The 26702-nt window shown below is 41.4% G+C and overlaps 1 protein-coding gene across 1 annotated transcript in view; it reads right to left on the bottom strand.

Annotated features, from left to right (window-relative positions):
• The window catches only part of LOC146684705 (cadherin-4-like), a 254586-nt gene that overhangs the window by 130794 nt on the left and 97090 nt on the right, over positions 1-26702 (bottom strand). Inside the window, exon 3 of the mRNA XM_085444974.1 lies at positions 24008-24031. Within this exon, the coding sequence (XP_085301100.1) occupies positions 24008-24031 (24 nt within the window). The remainder of the gene's footprint in view (positions 1-24007; positions 24032-26702) is intronic.

Here is a 26702-nt window from a genome sequence, read left to right as displayed (position 1 = left end):
CTTTTTTACTAAACATCTCTTGTCCTTAAAAAAAGAAGCTTTCACCATCTGCTCACTCTTTAAAAGAGGCACACACCCATACAGACACATACATTCACATGCTCACAAACAGATGAAAAAGCGCAGACATTTCGAAGGAATATCCTGGCATTATCTTCTTATTCCTCACGTTGTTAACCTCTGAGTGCCATTTCTGTATCTCATCTCTTTCCTTTTGTCGTATTCTTTTTTGGCACTCCTCTTGATCATAGAAAACCCAAAGACAGAAGGAGACTGGGATCAATCTCTTCTTTGCAACCCTTAATGTGAATGAAATTCAGTGGTGAAAATGGCTTTTGAAAACAACCCTGGGTATTGTATTACTTTTGAAAGAGTAGAAAAAAATGGGGATTATATTTAAAAGAAAACTGAAACACAGCACACACTGAGACACGTTCAGACTTATAATTTGTTTCATCATTTGAAGATGTTAAAACATGCTGTCGAAAGACACGGCATGACATGGAAAATTATAGAAATGCTGGGAAAATGTCGACGCATAGCTTTTGTTAGAGACAAATGCCATCTTCTGTTCTTTCATCAGTGGATCTTCCTGTCAAACCTTTAAAGAGGTCATTTGACAAGCTTAAAGCAGGCCACACCGGAACCAGCCAGCTAAAAAAAATCATAGCGCCTAACCTTTTATTTCCTGGCTTTGAGCAGGAAATCAAAGACGTGGGACAAATGATTCAAGAGGGGGGTGATTGAGACAAGAAGCTTTAAAAAACAGATAAGGGAAGTTAAACAGGGGAGGAGAGGAGTTCAAGAGAACTTGAACTCAAGTTCAAGAGAGATGTGAAATGTGTGAGTGACAGCAAAAGACAGGGGTGACAGACTCAGCAAGAGGTCTCTCTAATTCACTGAGACCAAAAAGGAGGTTGTGGTGAAGCAGCGCAGAGAAGCGACAGGAAGCCTGAAGACCTGGCAGACCAATTAGCCGCACCAGTTAAAAATTCACAGTTTTCTTTCTTTTCACCTTGTCCACTCACAAAAGAGCACAACTACATACTATCAAACGCACTTTGCACATGCATGCTCGGGGCCTCTCTTTAAGTTTATATACCATAAGTTTATTTCAATATGTCACAGTTGTTTTTAGCGTGTCTTGCCATAATGAAGAGGTGGACATATTTACCATGTGGTAACAGGACTAAAATGAGATTAAAAATGCACATCTAATAGATGCAAATTGTGACTGGAGGTGTGATCTCATTGCTGCCACTGGCGTTTGTGTGTGCACATCTCATTTCCCTCTTTATACGCTATCCACTCAAGATCCTTTGATCTGCCAATATCAATCTACATGTCTGCCCACAGGGACACAGCCGTAGACAAAATCAGGCATACGTGCTTCTTTTTTATCTCTTCTTGTTCAATCAGTATACATTTGGGGAAGTTTCTGAAAATAGCTAATGATAATAAGGTGAGTCAGTACTCTACGGCGTTAACTGCTGTCCTGGTTTTTGAGTTGGAGACGTGGAGATGGTGTTAGGTTGTAATTTCACACCTTAACTTGCATTCCCACCGTTTACTCTCGCTGCAGCTGGGGAGCGAACGCGGAGAGGAATGTATAATTTTCTTTCTGTGGAATTGGCAAATGTTAACGGTAAATTAGAATCTCACCAAAGGAAAGGCAAAAAAATCCCATTTTGATTACCAAAGATGTGTGTACTTTAGTGCGTGCTCGAGCATAGGTGTGTATAACTACAGTGTGTGTACAGTTTCCAACGTGTCTGCAAGGGGAACTGAGATGTTGGGACTTGGCATCTCTCCTCTTTAATGAGTATCTCTAGAGATGGCAGGTGCATGTTCAGCCATTCTTTTACAAGCTCAGCAACAAACAGGCCAGTCCTTTCCTTCCCTCCCACTGCTACAGCACTGTCATTAGCAGAATCACATTAACAACAACAACAAACAAATGATATTACTAATAAACCCACACAAAACACTTAAGAAATACTGGCATCAACATACATACGATTAACGAAAAAAAAAGAATATGAAATCAAAACAACAGCAAAACAACAAATACATTTCCTCGGTTGTTCTATCAATAAGATTTGACATCGCCAGGCTTTCTTAACTGCCAAAATTAAAACCTCAACTCTGTTTTCTTAACTGCTTTCTTCCACAGGCTCTTTGAGGCTTTTGAGGTATTATTTGACCAGTACAGTGATGCCCGATGTAGTCAACAAGTTGAAAGAAGAAGTTGCACAACTCACCTTTGTGGGGACTCTGAAGCCAACTGTCAATCAGACAAGTGGCTGTCACAGACAAGGAGCAGGACTTTTTTAATGGCACTCTAAATATGGTTCTTTTTCCTGGTTCTTTCTTGTTCTTTTCTCTCTTTTTTTTTTTTTTTTTAGTTAATTGTAGTTTTTACTCTGAAACAGCGAGGCTTACTGGCTTAATGAAAAGTTGAAACGGACTGGAATGGGAGATGAAACAGAACAGGATCCAGAGTCGATGCTAAAAATCGGGTGGGGGGGAAGCATATTTTCATATCCTTTCAAATCCCTACCGAGAATAAAAAATTAGCAGCAGCGTGTGTATGGATCAGAGGGGGGGAAATCTCCCTCATCCCCCCTGGGGAAATCGCACTCTGGTTGATCCCTTACAGTTGCAATTTTTCTTACAGAATGACCTTCTTAATGAGTTCAGGCTAACGCCGCATTACATTTTAAACCCCATTTAAAAAACAAACAAACATTTACCTAATTTTGTTTACTTAATAGTCCTTGACCCAGCTTTTAATGTTTTATTTCACAGATTCGATTTTTGTTTTGCTGTTCTCTCATTTTAATTTTTTTCCTGTTAATTTAATGCTTTTTTTGTTTTCATTTAGTTATGTGCAAATCACTTAATGTACTTTGAAAATGCCTATGCCGATAATGACCAAGATGATGATGATTCTTGGTACTTGTGGTGGGAACACTGCAAGTCATTAGTATTAGTATCATTAGTAGGGGTGTGATGTGAGACTTTCACCCTGCGTTCAGCCTTCATTTATAGAGTTGTTAACAAAGCACATAGTTAGAGTTATGCCCCCATAGTTACACCGTGTAACTGGGCTCCCCGCTCAACCCCAGACACCAATAGATGAGGGCTATTATTATGTTTACTCTTTGAATAGTAGCAGGGGAAATCATCTTCTCTTCTTATTCATTGCCAATTTTTTGCTCTCCCCAAGTTTTTATCTATCTGGCTCAACTTTGTTCCTTAGACTAAAGAAAACAAATGCATCCTAGGAGAGGCATTTAAAGGGCAAAAAACAAACACATTTGGACTCTAAAACTCAAAATGGGGACAAATTAGAGGCAACACACAGAAGAGATTCATCAGCTATTTTAAGTTTGGAGGCTGAGATAAGTTTGTGGCCCCTCTGGAAAACCATAGGGGAGGATAATTACTGTGTATCTTGAGGTGTAGGGATGGCAGGCATGTCTGTCTAAACAGAGAGGAGATATTAAGTCAGTGGCAGCAGGTAAGAAAAGCTACCTGGTCATTACTGATATCAAATGGTGTTCATTCAGGTAACAAGTTAAGTTTAAAGGTTGCAAGTAACACACCTTTTCCCGAGTGAAAGGGGAAACAAACAAGCCAAGCCAAAGCGAGTTTGTCGTGCCAGATGCAGAAAGCAATGGGACCATTAGCCTCACTGGGTGGTCACTTCTAGATGGAAGATCACACACTCAACACAAACACACACTACCACCACCTCCCACTCCCTCCGCTCGGTTCTGTGATTCAGCCAAGCAGAAGAGAAAGGGAGGGGAAGGTTAGTGGGTGTTCATCCCTTTGAATTCCAGGAGTAGTAGAATGTGTTCTGTACTTTCTCCTGTCATGGCTAGCCTGGAGCTATAGGGAGTTGGAGATGACACACCAGAGGCAGCAGAAAGCCCTAATTGCTTCGTGGCCTCCTTGAGCTGCATGATGCCTTTCGCTCTGAACATGGATATCTCACAGAGAGAAATTAAGGTGCCATGGTGGGGAATGTTAGTTGTGCCCACTTTTAACAGCAACCCCATCGCCTGCATGCACAGAGAAATGCACTGGCACGTACTCAGTCAAAGATTCTGGTCTGTGGAATGTGAGCATAGAGGTCTCTAATAGCCTCACTGAATACCAGAGAGATCCTGAGCAAGCCATGAAACAGCAAAGAAACACTCAAAGAAAAAGCACAACTCGGTACAAACTCTAGTTTACTAAGTGTTTATTGCTTTATATTACATTAAAATATCATCTCTGTTGCACATAATTATGATGAACAGTTAAAATAAGGTACCGCAAGGCATTATGCCACTATCCTCATCCTGCTTGCAAACTGCATAAATCCCAGTTTAATCAAGCATAACGGTTGAGATTATGAGGACTCGTGTACGTCAATGCTGCAACAAGCATCGGATCTGGAAACAGTGCTGATCCTTTGGAGGGTTTACACATTTTCCTCAGCTATTAGTACACACTAAGCCATGAGTCAACTGAAGACAAATATGATAATACATAGTGGATTAAAATGAGCACTTCTTCATAAATTGTAATCTGGCTTTATCCATAACTGCCCACTTCAAATACTGCATTCTTAATAAAAGTTACTTGACTGAATTTTTCTCGAGCATATAATAAAGAATTAATAGTGTTGTTGCATAAAATGCACAAGCATGCATTGTTGGAGTAATTGATTCATTTTAATAATCAAATAATAAATCTGGCACCTCCTGGTCTGCACTGTGGAGACGGTAGCTTGTTGACAACCATCTATTCACTTTTCATTTGCACTGTAGAGCTAAAACTTTATACAGGAGCCACTTCTCTTTTGAACACTCTCATCCAAACAGATAAGAACAGCATCTGACAGGCTAATTAATAATGAAAGCTTTGCTCTACCCTGGAATTCTATCACCCCAACAGGATTTCTATTAATGTTGATTGACCCTGACTCACTCAGTGCCACTTTGGCACAGCTCACTGCTACCTCTGTGCCTTCTTAGATGCCAGTGCAGGTTAGCTGATACATGAATAATTCCCAGTGGACATTAACTGCAAGAAGTAGGGCAGAGGATTCAATGGTGTGCTCCTCTACCCATCCTCACTCGCAATCCCCTCATCTGCAGGTTGTTAATATTTAATTATACAAGCTTCATTTCACACTCTCCAACTGAAACCATGAGGTGGAGATGGAGGTGCAGGGGACCACTATGAGGAAAAGTGATGAAATAGAATACTGGGGGTTGATTGGGGATATAAGAATAAAAAGAAGTAGAGCGTGGAGATGCAGGAGCAATTGCAAGAGCAATTTCCATTTCAAATAGAGATGAGAAATGGGAGGAGCTGTTTTGGGAACCTGCAATCCTGATTCACGAAGTCCCCTTCATATTTCACACAGGATTTAAATCTGTTACTCAACGAAGCATTCCTAAAGTTGTATTAGAAGTATTAATAATATTCACATAAAAAAAATACAACTACAAAAGCAACGCTTAAATAAAAAGCACAATTCTAGATGTTGCTTAAAGGAAAAAAATGAAATTGGATTACAGCATTTGGAGAAAAGAAACACTTCGGAAATAGCACTTCTATATGGGACATAGGCTGATGTCGCTTTTGCATGATCTTGGTTCTGAGTAACTGTTTCCAGAGAAGGCTGCTTGTGATTATGTTGCCCAATTTAAAAAACAAAACAAAACAAAATTTAAACCAGGAAATACTGATAACTATAAGAAAACTACAAGTAAAAATAAATAAAGTTTTGAATCTTTGAACCACAATTAAATCTAATAACAGAGAATCTGGATGCTTTCCTGAAATATTTCTCAGTTCATTTTGCAGTTTAAGTGCAAGAGCTTTTCACAGATTTTATATGAAGCACAAAAGGACTTTGATGAAAAGAACCAGACATATTTGGCTGCTCTGTGCACTAGATTCCTTTTCTGTCCGCCCCCATACTCTGTTTACATTTTATACATGACCAACTTCTACTAAAGATCATCTGTCAGGTCCCACAAAGTTAATGATAGAACTTTCTGCCACTGTGGAGGTGATGTTTACAGTTTTAACAACTTTATTCAAGAAATATAATACTCCCATCTTAAGTATTTATTGATGAAAATTCATCCTAATATTAGACCCCTGGGCCATTTTTTTTTTAACAAATCTTACAGGAGTGAGATCTTGCAGATGAAGTGGTAGAGCATTAATAATTCATAACTGAGCCTTTTTATAGAGCACAGCCCTTGAGATTCATAATTCTATTCACATTAGGCCTCTGAAAAAAGTTTAAGTTTTAATAAATAGGTATTAAAACTTTAACTGATATTAATAGCGCCAATTAAAGGGCATACTGTGGAGTTATGCATCATTTCTGTAATGGTAGAGAGGAAAACCCACTTGGCAGAAAACTCCCTCGGATCTCTGTCTTTAATTTCCGCACACAGATTCTGGTTCTTGCCTCATCACTGTCTCCTTTCCAAATATGAGATGATGCACAGAAATGACTCTCTATCGCAGGCATTGTGTAGAAGCATTAGCATCTGTTTAAACCTTTTACGGCCATCATAAAATGGGGGGGGGGGGGGGGGAGAAAAACTTGTCTACCATAAACCTCATCATTCCCTAATCAAGTCACTGAACATTACTATTACAAGCTGAGAGTGCCTGACCATCCATGGTTGTGATTGATGAGCAATTTTTCTTGTCTCCCACATCATTGTTTCCCCTAGTGTACCAGGTCAAATGGTGTGTGCTAGTCAGCCAATAGTCATTCATTTCAGTTTATGAAGTGGAACCTTTGCTGGATGGTCATGCCATTAAAGACCCTAGTATTTCGGCTTTGCTACTGGTACCAAATGCATGCATGTTGGGCTGTTTTAACCACAGTTCTATTTCACAGGTGAGTGAAAAAGCCTGCATGCAAGTTACTGCTCTGTGTCTCAACTGGCTTTCCAGGACATGCGTAGCAGGCCTTTCACCATGGGCAGCTTCAGTAGCACTACAGGGGCAATCTCTGTGGGATTTTCTCTCTGTCTTTCTCTCTTTAGTTTCTCTGATGTACTACTGCGCCCAGGGAAAAGTGCTGGAAGTGGAAAAAAGAGAGCATGTTTCCTTTGTTCTGCAGTTCTAAACACAGGACTGTAATTTTCTTGCTGAAGCCAAGAAAAGGGGTTGACTTAAATAATGGCTTCTGTGTTCTAATTTGTGTAGGGATTTATCCAGCTACTTGGCTAGGGTAATGCTAGGGCGTATTGTGAGCTGATCAGTATGAGCAGTCAGAGAGGAATGAGATAGGAGAGTGGGGAAATGAAGACAGAGTGAGAAAGAGAGAGAATGAGGCAGAGAGGGGAGAAGGAAGCAAAGAAAGAGAGGGTGAGGTTCTGCTTCTTTGCTCTGGTAATTCCCAGTGAAATTGATTCTCATAGCTCCAGAGATCTCCCACTGTCCCCCTTCTCCCCTTCGTCCCGCCTCTATTACATACCTGTCCAGAGGATGAATGATCTACACATTACCCATGAGTACCGTTGACCGGTACACACATCAGTGACTACTAGAGCTCAGGGACCCCACAGACGCTCTCTTGAGACTGAGGCAGATACAGAACAGGAAAGGGGAGATGGATGGAGGAAAGAGAAAGAGTGAAACTTGATAATAGAGATGAGCGTGGGAAAGAGAAAATCGAAGAGAGTGAAGAGCAATGCACCGAAATGATGGGGTAAAAAGGAGTGGTGGTGTGATTAGGGCAGAAGATGGAGATGTGCAGGGAAAGGAAGAAGCAGGTGGAGGTAATAATAGAGGCAATGGGTTAATGTAGTAAGAGGTGGGCAGGGGAGTGAAAGACGAAGGGGAAAAAAGATTAGGTGTTTCCACTAAAAAGAAATGAGAATCAGATGGAAAATGAGAGAGTTGGTATGTAGAGGAGTTAGGCTTCTCCACCGAGGAGCTCTAAGGGAGGCAATCAGGGCTGCTGAAAGCTGTGCCTGTAGTTTCAACCCTGTAGTTCACCGCTGCTCTCCCAGGGGATAGGTGTCACTCGTGTGTACAAAGAGAGCAGCCACTTAAATGAATGGAGCTCTTTATCTGAGCCTGAACAGCGAGTTATTACCTACTGAGTAGACACTACGGAGCAGGCTCTATTTCCACAGCAGTGATCCCCAGAGCTGAGGCAGAGCAGGAGACAAAGGGGAGGGAGGGGCAAAAAAAGAAAAGAGGAAGCTCATATCTAGTGCCTTATTTTGTAATGGGGTATGACATCTTTGGCCTCCATACCATAACAAAGCCCTGAAGCATGGTCAAGCATCACTGACAAGAGAAGCATTAGTGTGGAAGGCTGCAGGAAAACGCACAATAATAACACCCACTGGGAAGGCCTCAAACTGTGAATCTCTGCTACTCCTTTCTGCATTTTATTAGGGAGATGGGAATGTTTTTTATAAGATTCATGCAAGCATCCTCACAGCACTGAAAACTTCTGTTTGAAAATCACAGAATTCTTGTTCACGAGATAAAATAAGTTCTTACAGAAATAAAGAATTTGAGTTACAAAAAGAGGGCATAACTTTATTCTTGGCAAGTTACAACTTAAAGATGAATTTTACTGAGTTCTTGCTTTATTGAGTAAGAACTCAGGATTGATGGTACGGCAACCACATTTCATTTTAATTTTTTCCTCCAGTGATAAAAACTAAAATACATTTGATACAAGTGAAATTTATACCACATGAAAATCTCAATGGGGGAAAAAGAATGAGCAACCTCCATCAGCTCAAAAACCCTCGATTGAAAACTCTTAAAAATGACTCTGCTGACCCGATCTTACTTCCCATGTATGTTGGAGTTCTCCCCCTTGTCACTTAAGTTAAGGCAATGATACCAAATATTACAATAACTTTTATGTATGGAGATGCTGAACTACAATAGAAAAAGATGCAAAATGCATAATTAAAGAATCAATTCAAATTACTGGATGTGCCTGTAATTTTCCCAGAATCTCCTCATACTGCCTGTCTGCAGACAGTGCAGAGGTGAAGGAGGATGGAGCCAGCCTAAACCCTCTGTTCTAGAGTCCTGTGGTCTCTGAGAGCAGCCCGGCTCCCCCAACACTGGCTGATGGCTTTAATTGGTCTCCTCTGGCTAAAAGCAGAGCACAGGAATCCCTACACACTAATGGGAGTGAGCTGCAGCAAGTGATTACACCCACACGCTGATGCTTGCACATAAATGCTCAGTCAAACAGACATACAGTTAGAAACACACAGAGAGATATATATGTATTAGGACTGGGCAATATGACCCAAAATTCATATCTTATTCATATCATATTTTTTAGCTGGATGGCGATATACGATATATATCTCGATATTTATTTTAAAGCCATAAAGTAAGAACAAAAAAAGAGTTCTTAGTCAAAGCTGTGTCCCAGATGTCACACAGGCACTTTTATTAACATACAGCGTAGATATACATGAAAAAATTACTCAAAAATAAATTATCAGCATTTATTGAATAATAATGCTCCATAAATAAAAGAAAACAATGTTGTTTTTGTGCATAACAAAAAGCTCACAATTGTGCAGTTATAATGTAAACTAAAAGACGCTGAGCATAATAACAAAGACAGATTTCACAGCTGTTCTGTTCCCAAGTTCTACTGCGTGACTGACAGCCTGGAGTTTGAAATCCGCTTCGTAACCGTGTCTCTTAACAGGTGTCATTTATGGTCCTTATACACACACAATACGCTAATATTACGTTGAAGCACAGTACGTATCACTCCGCGAGGCTCCTTGGTAGCCGTAATGCTCCAACAATCCATCAAGCGGTGCAGCTCCGTAGCTTACTAAAGTCGTACTAAAACATTTTTTGACAGATTGCTGAGCGCCGTGTACCACATAAAATCAATTTGCAGTCATCAAGCACAACCAGAATTCATACTAAAGGTGAACTGTCGATTTTTGAGAAAATGAAAGGATTTTAGGCTGTGCAGTCCCTGTGGGCTGCATGGCGTTAGCGTGGTTAGCTCGTTAGCACGGTAACTCGTTAACAGAGATTTGCCGTGTCCATCTTGTCATTGCCTGCAGGTGAAGCAATGGAGGAGGGGTAGTTGTGTTCAGTGAAGGAGAGAGGCGAGGTAGAGTAATGTTGCATAGAGACAAAAGTGGACGAAAGAGAGGCAAACTAGCGGCTCCACAAGTATAATTATAACGTAACATATACTATATTGATATAAACGATATTGTCACATCCGATATCCCGTATTAAAATATATCGATATTTTTAAAAAAACTCGATATATCGCCCAGTCCTAATATGTATATATATATATGTATTTAAATATCAGCAAACCGCTTTTACTCCTTCTATCTTACTTCCTTGTATCTTACAGGTCTCTGCATGGAGAAATATAATCTTAAATGAACCAAAATTTTTCCACATGTTGAAAAGATGAGTTACTATCTCTGAGAAGTGTGTAATTTCCACATATGTAGAAATTAATGCTATTTATTGTTTGTATGGAATGGTAAAATTGTTGCCAAATTGAACGTCGCTCATCAAGAAAAATGAGATTTCTATACCGGATTGGTCTCAGCCTGGGTTTACAATGACCACCTCCAGTGCTGTTGGCCAACAGTGCTGGTGAGACCTGTGCTAGTAAAAATACAGGCGATCGAGCTGAAGGCGGCACAGTTGAAGATGTTAAGATTTTTGTTAGGAGGGACCAGGATGGACAGGGTTAGAAATGAATAGATCAGAGGGACAGTTCAGGTCAAACAGTTGGAGAAAGTTACAGAGGAAAGGTTGAGATGATGTGGACATGTGCTTAGGAGAAATAGTGAGCAAAGGATGTTGAATATGGAGCTGTCAGGCAGGATGAAAAGACAAAGACTCATGGATGTAGTGAAGGAGGATATTCAGTGACTTGGTGTGACAGAAGACGATGCTGGGGATCGGGCGAGATGGGACCAGCCGAAAGAAGAAGAATTCCCAGGGTTCCACTCAATAATAAATCACATCAGAAAGACTGCTTCAAAGAAAGTGGGGAAGAGAAAAATAAAAGATGTAAAAGCAGACTATCATAGCGAAGCTAATGTAGAATTCTTGTTATCATTGATTAATTGATCATTTAAATCTGATGCAGTTACAGAAAATCCACTGTGTGATGTCTATAAATCGTATATATGAAACCTTCAGCATCAAAGTTCGAAAAAGAAGAAAAAAACTGTTTTCTACAGTTGATTCTTTAGGGAACGATTACACATCTTGATATTCTCTTGGACAGATGTACTGACAGGACCATCTCCAGGGCATTGCAAGATGTGAGCAAGAAAGTAAGAAAGCGAGAAAGATACAGAAGACAGGAAAGCAGAATGTAAAATATTGTAAGGAAAGTGGAGGTAAAGCAGAGGAACCTCCTCTTTATCTAATGAGCATTTCTGACTGAGAGAGACAGAGACCACTCCTGTTGTGTTTACATGTAAGTCGTCAGTCAGTGAAGTGAGAGAAGTAGTGGTTCCAGAATTGGCAGTACTGTGCGTGCAAGATGCTAAAATGATGGCAGCTATTCAAGATAAGCTTACCTGCACTGTCGACATTGAAACTGTACAAGGTGGCTCTAAGACAGTAGAGCTGATAGTAGACACTGGAGCTTCTGTGTCTATTCTGCCAGAAACTATCTACAGACAGTATTTTGCAGACTGTTCACTGGTGCGACCTAAAGTCAAACTAGTTACTTATGCTAAAGATGAGTTGGCTGTGATGGGTTGTCTGCATGCATCAGTTGCACTGCATGCACAGAATGAAAAAGTTCCTGCTTCCTTCTACATTGTCAAAGCTGGTTCCCCGCTATTAGGCCTCGACCTCATTAGAGCACTGAACGTCTGCATCGTCGGAGGCAAAGTGGACCGTATTCAGGATGAAACTGCAGATGAGCCGGATTCGTCTAACCAGAAGTCTGCTGTGTACAATGTTGATCCTATTCCACCAGCTCAACTTGGATGTGTTAAAGGGTTCATCCATAAAGTACAGGTAAACAACAATGTGCGGCCTGTACGCCAAAAGCTGAGACGCCTGCCATTAAGTGTACGTACAGAGGTGTCAGCAGAACTCTCTCGCTTACTCAAAGCTGGCATAATTGAAAGGATCGATGCAGCTGAGTGGGTGAGTCCTTTGGTCGTGGCCAGAAAGCGAAAAAAGGAGTTGAGACTGTGTGTTGACCTTCGTGAACCCAATAAGAGCATTATTGCTGACTGCCATCCTCTTCCTCATATGGAGGATCTGTTTTCTGACTTGGCAGGTGCCACTCACTACAGCCAGATTGACCTCAGCTCAGCATACCACCAATTACCTTTGCATCCGGAGAGCCGCAAGCTGACTGCTTTCATCACTCATGAGGGACTGTTCCAGTTCACACGTGTCCCATTTGGCCTAGCATCAGCACCTTCGGCGTTCCAGAAAATGATGCAAACGGTCCTGAAAGATCTGCCTGGTGTTCGCAACTACTTGGATGACATCATCGTCTACGGAACATCAAAGGAGGTGCATGATACACGCCTGCAAGCTGTTCTCCAACGTCTCAGAGATGTCGGCCTGCAGATTAATGCTGGGAAAAGTTCCTTCTGCCAGTCACACATCACATTCCTGGGCCATGTAATCTCAAAGGAAGGCCTACGTCCAAGCCAACATCACCTTACTGCTATTGCTGAGGCTCCTGCTCCAAAGGATATGGCTGCATTGCGCTCGTTCCTGGGTTTGTCATCCTGGTTCAGTAAATTTATTCCAGATTATGCTACACTGGTGGAACCACTGCGACAGTTGCTGAAAACAGACATGAAAGTCGAACTCCAGTGGAACGAGGCAGCACATGAGAGCTTCAGTAACCTGAAAAAACTCCTTCTGGAAAGTCCCGCACTTGCCGTCTATGACCCTGACTTACCTGCTTTTATCACCACAGACGCATCAGACTATGGGCTAGGCGCTGTGTTGACACAGTTACATCCAGATCAAGTGGAGCGGGTTGTGGCGTTCGCCTCCCGAACACTGTCTCCTGCTGAAAGAAAGTACTCCACCACAGAAAAGGAGGCGTTAGCCTGTGTCTGGGCGGTGGAAAGATGGCGTACATATGTATGGGGCCGCAGATTCACACTTCGTACTGACCACCAAGCTCTTACTACCCTTCTCAGCACCAAAGGTATGAACAGAGCGGGCATGAGAATCGCACGATGGTCTGCAAGGCTGATGTGTTTTCAGTATGATGTGCAGTACCGTCCTGGTGTTCAGAATGTCATCGCAGACTGCCTCTCACGGGTTCCCCTGATGTACTCCAGCACTGACATTGATGCTGAAAAAGACCTTCTCTTGGAGATAGCTGAAGTTTCTCCTCTCTTGACAGCGACACCGTTGACGGATTTTAAAGCTGAATGTGAGGACTGCCCTGACCTTTCTCTGCTGCAACAGGTTATCCGCTCAGGCTGGCCTAAGGTGAAAAGGTCTCTCCCACCTGAGATACAGCCGTATTTCCTGGTGCGACATGAACTTGCTGTGGAATCACCGTTAGTTTTCCGGGGGACACGTCTGGTGGTCCCAAGGTCCCTGCGGGAAAAGGTGATATGCCTCGCACACGAAGGTCACCAGGGCATAGTTCGCACAAAGCAGCGGCTCAGAGAGCTTTACTGGTGGCCATGCATGGATACTCAAGTCCATGCGATTCTGTCATCGTGCTCAGTCTGTCAATTGTGTGACAAAACGGCCAAAACTGCTCCTACTCCCTTACAGCCGGTTCAGTTTCCAGATGGTCCCTTTCAGCATGTGGCCGTTGACATTGTTGGACCTTTTGACCGCGGGTCGCAGGACTGCAGGTTTGCCATCACACTGGTCGATTACTTCAGCAAATGGCCAGAAGTAGCCTTTACTTCATCAGCTACTACAGACACTGTGATTAGGTTCTTGTCTTCAGTTTTTGCACGGGAGGGAAACCCTTGTGAGCTTACCACAGATAATGGACCACAATTCACTTCATCTGCCTTTGCTGATTTCCTGACGGAAAGGGGCATCAAGCACATCAGAACAAGTGTGTATCACCCTCAAGCGAACGGGTGTGTTGAAAGATTCAACAGAGTGCTGAAGGACTGTGTTCAGGCTGCACAGGTGTCCCAGAAGCTGTGGAAGCCCGCCGTGACAGAGATGCTACAGAATTACCGTGCTACAGCTCATGCAACGACTGGAGCAGCTCCGTTCCAGCTTCTCAGAGGGAGACCCATGAGAACAAAGCTAAATGTCCTGCCGTTTCCCAAAGACACAGGACAGTATGACCAATGCAGGGCCAGAGTCTCTCACCAGCAACGTAAGAGTAAACGCTACACTGATGCAAAGAGGGGGGCAAAACCTCCCCAGCTTGTGGTCGGTGACAGGGTGCGGATACGTAAACCTTTCCGAGTGGGGAAGGGAGAGAGACAGTTCACTGATCCACTGTCAGTGCAGCAACAGACTGGACTGAGCACCTTCATCTTGAGTGATGGAAAGAGATGGAATGCAGCCCGTCTCTCACTCTGCCGCGCAGAGAATGCTGAGCCGTTGCAGGCTGGTGACGAGGTTGAAAATAACACAAGAGAAACTCCTAAAAGACCTTCTGTTCCTAACAGACCGAGACAGTTACCAGCTTGGACCAAGGATTATGTTATGAAATGAGTTTTAAAAAAAAAAAAATGAAAAGAAAAAAAAGTGAAAAAAACACGCTTGAGCTGTTGGGTGCTAATGTTAAGTTCCATACTGCTAGTTTTGAGGTCCAAGTATAATAGAGGATTGATTTACTGTGATTTATTTGTGAGTTTTGTGACTTAAGGTTGTTAAGTTACTACAGTAACCTTAACGGTACAAGTATTCATTATAAAGGACGATTTAGGCACCATAACAAGATTGTATGTTAAGATCACGGGTATAGTTCAAACACCCAGTAATGTTATAAGTGAAATAGGTATTGAAAATGCTGTCTGGTTGCAAAGTTTACTACTGATAATGTTCTGTGCAAATAGTAATGTTGCCATACTAAGTAAGTAATACTGAGGTAGTAGAATTCTGTGAGAATGAGGAGAGATGTTGTGTTTACATACACTGCTAAGATGGTGAAGGGTTGCTTACAAGGGGGACTGAATATGAACATATACTCAGTTACCAGTAGGGGGCTCTGTGACTAAGGATGATGGAAGGAGAGAAGAAGTGAAGTGTATGGTGAGATGTAAAATGGCGAACTACTGCTGAATATATACGTTCCATTACAAACCAAGCCGTCTCCGTTCTTCTGTCGAAACACCACAACTCCCTGTCTTGCATTGCTCAGGCGGGATTTGCCGGAGTACAGGGAATTGCTAAAAGCTACATAAACCAACCATACACCCTAATCACAGTCACAAACAGAGCTTGAAAAAGTACATGAAAGACAAGCGAGGAAAAAACAACAACTTGCAGAGACAAAGTGGGAGGTAAAGTCAATGTGCAAATGATACAGAGCAGAGTAAAATTACCTACAGTGGGGGCATGATCCTCTTTAGCATTTTGGCTATGTGTGCATTTACCAACTGAACGAGAGCACAATTTGTCTGAAGTACACAGAGGCAAAGCTGACAGAGAACATCAATCCACAAAACCCAACATGTTCCAGCACCAGCTGTCAGTCTAACTACCCCTCTCTGCTGTCATCTTTAGCATCATTTCCATGCTAATGTTGCACCAGGTAATACTGGCTATGGCTCTACAAAGGAATCTACCTTCTCTAATGAGCGCTGGATTTCCATATAGAGCAAATGTACTTTTTTCTATAGCAGCTACAGAACCTCTGTATGTAGAGTTAAGTTGTGTACAGTATTTATAGCCAATCAGGGTTTTTAATGGCCCAAGCAGTGTTTACTTTTCAAAGACTTCCACATGAATTATTGATGGTTGAGAGTTGATTTGTGCTAGGAATTAGCCTGGAATAATCCATCTAGTTCCACCTTTCTTCCTGGGTGCCTTGTCTCTCTGTCTCGAGTGTAAACAGACTGACTGGAAACTTACGTAGCTTTGCACATTCATTTGTTAGAATGATTTCTGCTGAGTGCAAAGTGGTTACTTAAAATTGTATGAAAAAGCTATATTCAAGAGGACTCACCCAATAGGTGGGTGACCGCTGCTGTTTAGTTCTCTCTCTCAGTTTAATGGAGGATTCTTTTTTAACCCATTTCTACATCTTCAACTTGGGAAACAATGTCTGCTGCTCATACTGATCATGTTGGTTTGTTTACTGTGCGAGAATTCTTTAACAATGTATGGCTTGAACTATAAAATAAATTCTCAACTGTTTGCACTGTGAGAGTGTGAACAGTACAAAAAAATTAACATAGTTTTCAGAGAAAGTCTGGAAGTTTCTTAGAGAGGAACTAAAGGAGGACACGACTTTGACTTTTGAGAATTTCTTCCCTCTGCGCTTGTGTGAGTGATGCCAATTTGTCCAGACCCCGATTCATTTTCTTGGCCCTCTTTGGTGTCAGAAAACGAATAGGCTTTGCATCTGAAGTTTGGTAATAAACTCTTGGATTAGATCCATCCTTTGGACAGGATGGACGACTCTGAGCAAAGAATAAAGACACATTTCCTCAGCAGTCTGTCAGAGGCAACTGCCTTTGCTTTCTTTAATGCTTGTGTGTGTCTTTAACTGTTTTAGCTTAGTTTTTTTTTTTTTTAAATATACCCATCTGCCATTACTGTGGTGACATGTCTTTGAGCAGTTGATGAGGTTTGAGAGCACAGCACTGTACAGGAAAAAAAAGCTTGCTTAATTAGTGCGACTGTGGAGTTGGGAGCTGTGTTTATCTAATTGTGGGCATTTCAATTAATATTCCCATCCTCACTCAGAAATGTAAAGCTGTTGTTAAATGTAAAAGGAAGAAGTCCGAATGCTTAAGACAGGGCAAAACTATTTGAAATTTATGAAATGGTAAAACCCTATGTATAATTAACTGGTGATTAGTTTGGCTCGGAGTTTACAGCAGCTCTCAGAGGTATTGGTTGCTGTTTCGTGGTTCACTGGTGTGTGCTGCTCACTAGCATATTAACAATATTCCACATGATTCTCTGCAGCTTTTTTCAGGTTTCTCAGGTGTTCTTGTGCTGAACAGAGACTGATGTACCCTTTCTTCCATTCTGAGTCTGTCCCTCCCCATCTGTCCTGTTTGTATCCCTCTGTTTCACCCTGCTGAGCTAATCCAAGCTGGTCAAATCCCTCCGCCGTGCAGGCCTACATAGGAGCTTTCCCGCTGGGTGCAATATGCCACCCACTTCCCTGGCAATGCCAGCCCTGTAGGGTTCAAGCCTAACTGTGGTGTCTTGTCAGCAAACAGACAAAGATGTATGAATCCTCAAAATGATTTAGAGCAGGTATTCCTGTGACAATAACATGTTGAATTATGACAAAGAGTTATTTACTCCATGGGATTACTGCAGCTCTGTTCCTGGGTAATCCCACGTAGCAACACAAGCGTCTCTGGGCAACAATGCTCTAATCTTCCAGATACCTGCCACACACACTTCAATAGAAACCTGACCCCTCTTTTAAATAAAACTACTCTACCAAAGAGAAATAGTTATGATAAGCTTCAGTCTATATCTACATAGTCGATTACGCCTAGTCTGTATGGATGGCCTGAAAATTCCATCCACCGGTGCAATCACTGTTGCACCCTACTGAGCGGAGCACGGAATATCAAATTAAGTTCATCCGTCAAGGGAACAGGCTGTTCTCGTACCTAATTGGCAGTTGAGGCTTAGAGCAGGATTCTTTAAGAAAGAGTGGTGATAAATTTACTTCAGTCTCCATTCTTTTGTTATACTTGTCTCTGCTTTTATCTTCTCTCTGTCGTTGCCTGAGAAATGTTTCAATGCCCAGGCAGTCTTAATGAGTCTAAGATGTGGGTCTGCTGAGGCTCTCTTTGTGTGGTTTTGTCTTTATCTTTATCTTTAGCTAAGACTCAGTTGGACATATTGCAGAGTTTAGCCTGGCAAATAAAATGCACTATCACCCTCTTGTGATCTAATAACGAAGAGCTTCTCACCTTGTTGTGGGAAGAGGCTACATTCTGTCTCATTCAGAGGTGACTCTGTTGACCACTTTCTCTAACCAGTTCAGACACAGACATTCGAGATTGGCCGTGGACTTACAGTAAGTTCTGTTGCCATTTAAAAAGAACCCAAACATGCTGAACCAGTTGGCCTGAGATATGCAAGAAAGGGAAGATGATATCTATAATGATCTTGCAGCTCTTGCAGAACTGAATTGAAAATCTTTAAAAAAGTACAAATTAAAGGTGAAAAAAGCATGGTTCTTGTCACAGGGATTCACAGTAGCATGAGCAGCACACATCAAAGACAAAGTATGACATGTTCACACACACTGTAGTCAGTATTACTGCCAGATAAGAAACCTTGAAGCACCTCCAGTTATGGCAGTTTATTGCTTTGAGCCAACTCAAGTTAAAAGAAACTGTAAAACAATGGTTCAAAGTGGAGTGAAAATACACCAAATTAAAGTTTTTCTGTTCTTCTTTCATATGATAAGCTTAGGCGAATGAACTGTGATCCTGAGCACAGGCCAATAGAGAGTTAGTGTCATTCACAGCATATCATAAATCAATGATGGTATTTTAAACTGTTTTACACCCTTTCAGTTTAGCAAAAGCTAATTCTGAGGTACTCGTGAGGCAGCTAGAAATGTTATGAATTTAATAGGTTTGTTGTCATAAGCTAAAGATATGTCGTGCAATTTTGCCTTGATGATGGTGCTTAATAATTTGTCTGCAGATCAAAGTTTTAATAACGTACGAGGTGATTACGTGCAAACCATGAATGGCCAACATTTTGTGACAATATAACTATCTACTGACTGAGGCTTTTTTTCTCCTTTCCGTACCAGAGAAGGGCAAATATAAAAGTCAGGGGAACAATGGCACTATGATTCATTCTGTGAGGACAAAGGATGGCAATAAAAAATTTCAAGCAAAATCCGTTAAGTTATATGCTACTATCAAAAGCAATGCATACATAAGGTCTATTCTTACAGTTTATTAGTGCGTAGAGTGTTTGTGAAGCTTATGAGTCAAAGTAAAACAAAGCACCAGCTGTATAACCATATGATAGGTACAGTATGTGATCAACAAAGCCATTTAGAGTCTGACTGCACAGGGTGCAGATGTCTGAAAATAATTGCAACTATTACTTTATCTCATCTTTACATTCTCCTTGAGGATACGTTATATTGGTAAAAGTTGTCATTTTTGGTTTTATTAACCATCTTGTTTATTGTTTCATTTGAATTTAGAATCAAATGTGAAATACCATCGTAACTTCCATTTCTGCTCCTGAGTTCTGGTAGTGAATAACGGCAAAGAAGTGTTTTCTGCAGAACTCTTGAATTCATGGTTGCATAAATGCTTTTTGTTCCTGTAGAAGTTTTGGATCCCCCTTTTTCTTTTTTCTCTCTTTCTTTTTTTTCTTCCCCCTTCCTGGCTTGGACACTTCCCTCTTACAAATGCACTGTGATAATGAACATGACATGAATGTAAATTAATAAATGACGAAATAAAAGTAACACGTGAACAAGAAGAGGCTATCGAGAATTGACAGAGCTCGCTTTTTTGGAAAAGGAAAATGTCTTTGGCAAAACGTTGGATTCAGATCACAATTCTGATTGCAAAATCTTGCCTTGATAGCTGGGATAAGCCCGAACCCCCTTCCCACCACCACCCTACACTACATTACCACAGCCCTACATTGGATAAGTAAGAAAACGGATGGGCAGATGGATGGATGCTTTAAGAGGGATAAAGTAGGGTTTTCACTGACAACAGCTACAACAACATTTTAACCCCTTTTAGCAACTGAACACTCTAATGTTCCAGAACTAGATCATGGAAACAGGATGGGGTTTTAATTCATGAGTCCAGACAGGGTCTCTCACATATCATTATTTATATCCTGGCTAGTACTCAACTTAATGTTTATTATATTACCTCTGAGCAACACCATTACACTCTGATGTGGCCATAGAGTGAGAGGAGCTTCTTTTGTGGCTGGATTTACGAGGCAGTTAATAGCTGAGAAGATCACATAAGGATTACAGTATTATAATTATCAGTTAACAAATTATAAATTAAGCTCAGTGGACATTTCCTTCTCAACTTCTTTGGCTGAAAGTGGTTCCTTAGAAAAACTGTATTTTCAAGTAGCTTCGCCAAGTACTTTTTTATGAGGCTTTGCTAAGCAAGAGATATGTGAAAAGCCTTGAAGCAGCAGATGCGTTCTGGCAGAAATGCACATACATTTATTTCAAATCCAGTGTCTCACAATCCTTCAAGTGGAGTTAAACAGGTACTTTTACAAGAGGGAGAGAAATTACTGGTGTGAGGACAGAATATGTTCCCAATTTTGCAGTGGAAGGAAGATATTGAACAAAATGTAATGAGGAGGAGATCTGGAGTTTGAGATTTAGAGAGGGGGGGGGGGGGGGGGGGACTGGAATAAGAGTGAGGCAGAGAAGTTGAGAAGACTGCGATTTCCTTGTGTAGCTGTAAAGCTGACAGGTAAATTTGCATGTGCAGCTAATGGGGCAAAAAGCAGCTAAGGCCTTGTGGGCACCCTTTCACTCTGACAAACAGGCAGCTTGTTGACCCAACCATTGCCTCTGTCACTCTATTTTTCAGATTCAGCATTTCAACACACTAACGTACTCCCTCTGAAAAACTTTCTCATATGCCAACAACACGTACAACACCACGGGCACACATTAAGCTGCCGTGCGTGGGCACAGACTAGGACAACTTAATCTAATAGGATTCAGAATTAATCAGCGGTGAATCTTGAAATGTTCAAAAAGATGATGACCTGTTTATTGATCTTCTATCAGGCATTTTAGCAGAAGCAAGAAGCAGGGAAAAATCATGGATCGCAGCATGCATCTTGACGAGAGCGTGTGGAGTTGTTTACAGTCTGCTCATCAAGTCAAGGAGTAAATCTCTCTCATGCAGTTTACTTTTTTGTCCACCTTCCTGCACATAGCAAAAATCAATAGCCAGATTGTTCATTCTCTGAACCTCTCTGTCATTTGCTTTTATTCCAATCACTTTGCTGTGTATACCCTTGATGCCATGCTTCAGTCATAAATCATGATCTTTACAGCTGGAGTTTGGGGGCTAGTGAGAGTGTGTTTGTGTGCATAATTCTTTGTTGAGTTGCGTAACAGAGACCACAGCTGGGTATTACCATATATCAGTGTGCATGTCTTCTCGTAGCGGGTGTCTGAATGTTTCATCTAATCATTAAATGCTGACAGGCTTCACAGACTAGCTCCACTGATCCCTGTTAGAGGGATACAGGGCCTGACTTCATTAGAACTGTTAGTACTAAGCTGCTTTACCCTCCCTCATGCCTGGCTTAGCCTGCACGGTGATAAATGTTGAGAGGGCAAGGAAAGATAGGCAGAGGAAAAGATCGGTGAAACAAAAGCAAAGTGGGGACAGAGGCATTTAAAAAGAGAGGCAAAGGTGCCACAGTGAGGTACAGAGGATGAGGCAGTGAGAAATGGGAGGGGAATGGGAGGGCACAGAGCGTGTGAAACTCGAGTTTTCAGAGGCAGGGGAGGGGATAAAGCTCAAAGCAGTGTTTGAACTGAGAGGGATTCACAAAAGCAAAAATGTGCAAAACAATCAATTAACTTGTGTTGCAATTAATCAATTACTGTTCTGGCACATTGACATCCAAAGTGCTTAGCTCAGATTTCGACATGAGGCTTCTATGAGCTGAAAAATTAGCATTGACCTCTGTGCACACATATGCATCCCTGCGTGTGGACAAGCTAATTTATGCTTGCACATATGGATCTAAGCGCATAAAGATATGCGCACACATTCTTGTTCTCAGCATATTTCTCTAGTATATTCATCTGGTTTCTCCTGCCAGCGGAGGTTTTTGGCCGGCTTAAGTACGCCCACAGGCCCCTGAGGGACAGCCCATGACGGATGGCACGGCGTGTGACTCCGATTCGATTCAGCCCATTTGATAAATTTATTGCTGGCATTTTGAAAATGAAATTAGTGGGACGTCTCCTGGAGACTGTTTTTCCAGCACAGGTGCCATAAATATACTTCGTTTGGCAGCAGAGAGGGAGGAGGAGTGTAAGGGGGTGGAGAAGTGTTGGATAAAGGATGTCATGAAAGGTGCAGATAGCAGAGATGTTCCACAGAAGCAGAAAACTGAAGAATAAGGTCAACTTATAATAAGAGCCTTTATTAATCACTAATCATATTGGTATGGAACAACAGTAAAGGTTATTCAAATGTAGCTTGAATCCTACCTGGACCTAACTACTGTGTGCTGCCCTTCAGTCTAACACGTGTAATATAATGTAGCCTCTTAGTTTGTGCTGAATATAACTGCATTGAAATTGCTGGACAAACTTCCAGCTTTTTTCATCTTTTGTGCTGAGGTGCACATACACACACACATGAACATATACACATCTTTTCATACAAACACATGGTATATGAACATTATCTTTGCCTCAAGGCCACAAGGCTGCTGAGCACTGATGACACTTTCAGAGCAGCATAACCATCTATAACTCACAGTATATTAATGAATACAGCCAGATGACACTCTCATTGTGTGGGATTGGTAGCTGTTTTTGTTGATGCTTCTAACTAAACAGATTTGAATTGGACATACAAGATGTGAAAGAAAAGAAAGACATACAAAAACACGCACACAACTTAGTCAGACACAGGCACGAACACACATGGGCTGACAAAAGCAAGCATTCATTCACTGTCAGGGTTGCGCGGCCTTATTTATCCCCCCACTTCCTTCAGAAACGTATGCGAGTGCAGCTGTGGAGGGATGATGTACACCTCGCGAGCTTCTGCACCCCTTCAACATTCATCAGACAGCGAGGCTCGGGCAACCCGCATCACTTACCTTTATAGGCCAATCTGACAGCATTGTACACCACACAGTCATCACATACATAGGCTCACAACAGTGTGTGAGTGAGAGCATACAGTGTGTACCCAGTCAAGCAGATGAACTGTATCTTTTTCAGATCTAAAGCTTTGAAAGGCAAAAATGCCACTATGTTCCCAGAGAAACCCACCTGCTGTTTAGGTTTTTCACATATACATGCGCATTATATCAGATCCAGGTGACAATGAAAATATTTGTATCTGTGTTCTGTTCTGCTCTGGTAAAAGCTTGTACAAAAGAATATCTATATTCTTATAAGCACAGCAGGGAATAAAAGACAGTTTCAACAAAATCAGCAGGGAGTTTTCCTGGCTGATTGTCTGATCGTTCTTTGCAATCACCGAGTGTGACACACCCTCTGCCATTACTGTATCATCTCTAGCAAGAGTATAGGGGCTGGGACTGCCTGGTGCATACACCTGCCACTCAGAACAAGACCCCTGGAGCTGTTTAGACAATTTGACTGCCTGGCCCTATCATCTTACAAAATCTAAACAGCCTACAGGTACTTTCCTACAACTGCACTAAACTTCCCGTCTGTCCCCGAAGAGCCACTATGCAAAACAGTCACCTCCTCCAACCTCTTATTAGCATTCACATGAAAGTGTGGAGGAGTCTAAACAGAACTGTGATTAATCTGAACATAAGACCTACAGAAAACAGTGCATAAAAACAGACTGTGGGTTGTCTGCCTTTGCAGAGTAGCAAGGTAATTTAGTCTGGGTGTCAGTGGGTGTGAGTGATTGACTTTGTAATCAAAAAGATTGTTGTGCAACAAAACCCACGAGTGACTCAATTTCAAATCAACATTAACAAAAAAACACGAAATGTTTTGTCATCTCATTAGCAAAAATTTGGAACACACACAGGAGTAACACAAGCACGTGGAACCCATCTGAAAATATGCGATAATCTACACGTGACTGATTAAATGCTGTCTTACCTTTCTGGGATGAGACAGTAGTATCTGTAATTAAAAAGAGGAGAAGGACAGAGGAGAGTGTTAGGCTGTGAGTAAGAGACACATAAAACGCAGGTGACAGCCACAGTTGGCCATTTACTGATGAGAGGGGAAAAGCACCCAAAAGCATAAACAGTGTGATGGGTCAGGTAGGGTAATATACAAAAAAAGGAGGTCCTTTATTTGAGACCTGTGATAAATTTCCATGCTACCATGAGTAAACTGTGTAGCAGATGTGCTGGCAACACACACAAAGGCACTAGAGTGAAATGTCTGTACTCCACAAAGAGTCACCAGGTGGAAGACAAAAAAGCATCTAAGCAAACACATTGAAGAGAGGCCCTCAATTACAAAGATGCAACTCTCCTGACCCTGGAAACCCTTGATCTTGTACACAATTTACCCCGAGTGTGCTGTCTAACACACGAAAACAACTCAATTGAAGTAGAATAAGTAGAATAAGACAGACTAAATCAAATTCTTTCAGTAAGCATTTTAGTTTCTTATGCAGAAACCACTGGAGACATTCCTGGCCTACAGGGGGAGGATCAAACCATCAGCAGCTTGGAGGGAAGGATGTAGTGCAATGTTTTTCAGATAACACCGAACACTTACAAAATTTAAAGGAAAGGATCACAGTAAATTTAGCTTATTGTTCTCATAAAATATTCAACAGGATAGTGTTTGCAAGTTCCCGAGGTTTCATTTTAATTTAATAGACTCGTCAAAGTTGCAGGAGTATAGGCATAGTAAAAAAAAAAAAAAAGAAGAAGAAGAAGAACGTTTTTTTCTTTCTAACTTTTTACTTTGAGCAGTTCAGATTCTTTCCTCTACTGGCCATGTGCCCAAAAAGCCCAAATGGCCGCAGACGTGGGAGGGGAATAATTGAATCCGGAAGGATTTGTGGTGTGCTGGGCTGAGGAAGCGATAATCCAAAACTCTGCCTAATTGCCAGAGTAAAGATGGCGTCCATTGTGAAGGTGGCGTCGGTGTTTATCAAGGCAGTGTGCCGTGGGATTGGACTGAGCATTAGGGCTTTACACACTTTTGTTTTGCGAGGTGTTACAGTGGATTTGAGCAAATATTGGCGCTCTGGTTATTACATGGTCTGATTGTCTGCTATGCAACTGTCCATAAGCTCTGCACTTCTACCCTAATCTGAGAGGAGGCTTCAAATAATTAGTCAGTGAAGCACTCTCACAGCCCGGTGCAGTCAACCTTATCGCTAAAAGAAAAATCCTTGGTCCATTTCCTTTTCAGCCCAAAGGCTTACAATCCCTCACTACTGTTAAAACCTTCAGGGCAGCGACATAGCCGATAAAATAATGCCTAACATGTCACATCCGCTGGCTCTTATACTACTTTTTTTTTTCATTTATTATGTAAAAGAAAGACTTCTGTATGTCAGACAGTAATGCCCTGGTAAGTGCTTGTAGTAAGAGGGTCTTACAAGCAGCTTTTTCTGGGATATACTGCTAGTCAAGTAAGTGACTAATCAGTGTTCGTACAGTAGGAAAACACTGTTACTGTCCCCAATCAATACAAGTTGATTACTAGTACTAGACTTTAAAAACTGCATGATAGTTGTCAGTGTTTTTCAGTCATGTGTCATTTAAGATAGCATACTCTATGCTGTAAAAAGGTCTTCTTAAAGTCTGTGCTAGTAGACGTTATTTTAAAAAAAATGGGAAGAATAAAGACAGAATGTACGACTTCAACAAAAGAACAACAGAAACAAAATGAGCAAACTTAACCTGGACTCTTTGCCTGCTTTCTTTTAGCTAATGTGCCCTACTGGAAGAAAATAGTTCAAAGAGTGATACCATAAAATGCAACTTTAAAAAAAATGGAACAGAGCCATAGCGTGTGTGTTTGTGTGTGGTATATACAGCAGATCAACAGTCATGATGTCCAAATGTTCATCGGGATGTAGACCACAATAAGCAAATTTACACACTGTTATACACAAATCTAAATCAAAACTATTATGCAAAGCTATTGAAAGATTTCTCAGCGTAGTTGATGGTAAGAATAAAAGGTCAGCAGAAAGCTGCTGTTGTTGAAATCTTTTTAGGAGTCTATAATACTCCACTGCATTAGTTTGATATTTGTGTTGACTTTTCGCAGTAATGCACAGTACAGCGGGGAGACAGTTTACAGTTGACTAAATGCAGCTTTGAGGAAAAGAAGCGGCAACGAGGAAAGAAACAGACAATACAATTTAACAGATTTATTTTTAATGTAAAAGGGTTTAATTTGGCTTTAATTAATTGTCACTGCAAATAGTTACCTGCAGCAAACAGCATTACGCTACACTGTGCGCCACTTCCTCTCTGTCGACACTGATATAACACACTGGCAAAGAAATGTGAAGGAAATGTAGTAACATGCTCTCTTAACATTGTTTGAATAATGATAAATAATAAACACACACCAGATTGGCTATAATAAATCATTAAAAGAAAGCACTTCTTCCCTCTCTAGAACTTGCTGGTTTGAAGCAGAGACTACATGCTGATTGATGTCAGTACACATAAATAACTCTTCTGTTTAGGGAGGCAAAGAAAAACCTCTGTCATTGATTACTGCATTTCTTCCCAGCTATCAGTGGCTTATATGGATTTGGAGACTAATTTGCAGTGAATAAGTGAATAGCTTTTTATGTGCCAATGCACAC

The sequence above is a fragment of the Copadichromis virginalis genome, linkage group LG20 (assembly GCF_057382275.1).
Source record: "Copadichromis virginalis isolate Kocher_CV1m ecotype Utaka linkage group LG20, C_Virginalis_male_GT1.1, whole genome shotgun sequence".
NCBI lineage: Eukaryota > Metazoa > Chordata > Actinopteri > Cichliformes > Cichlidae > Copadichromis > Copadichromis virginalis.
This window is presented reverse-complemented; position numbering and strand designations above follow the sequence as displayed.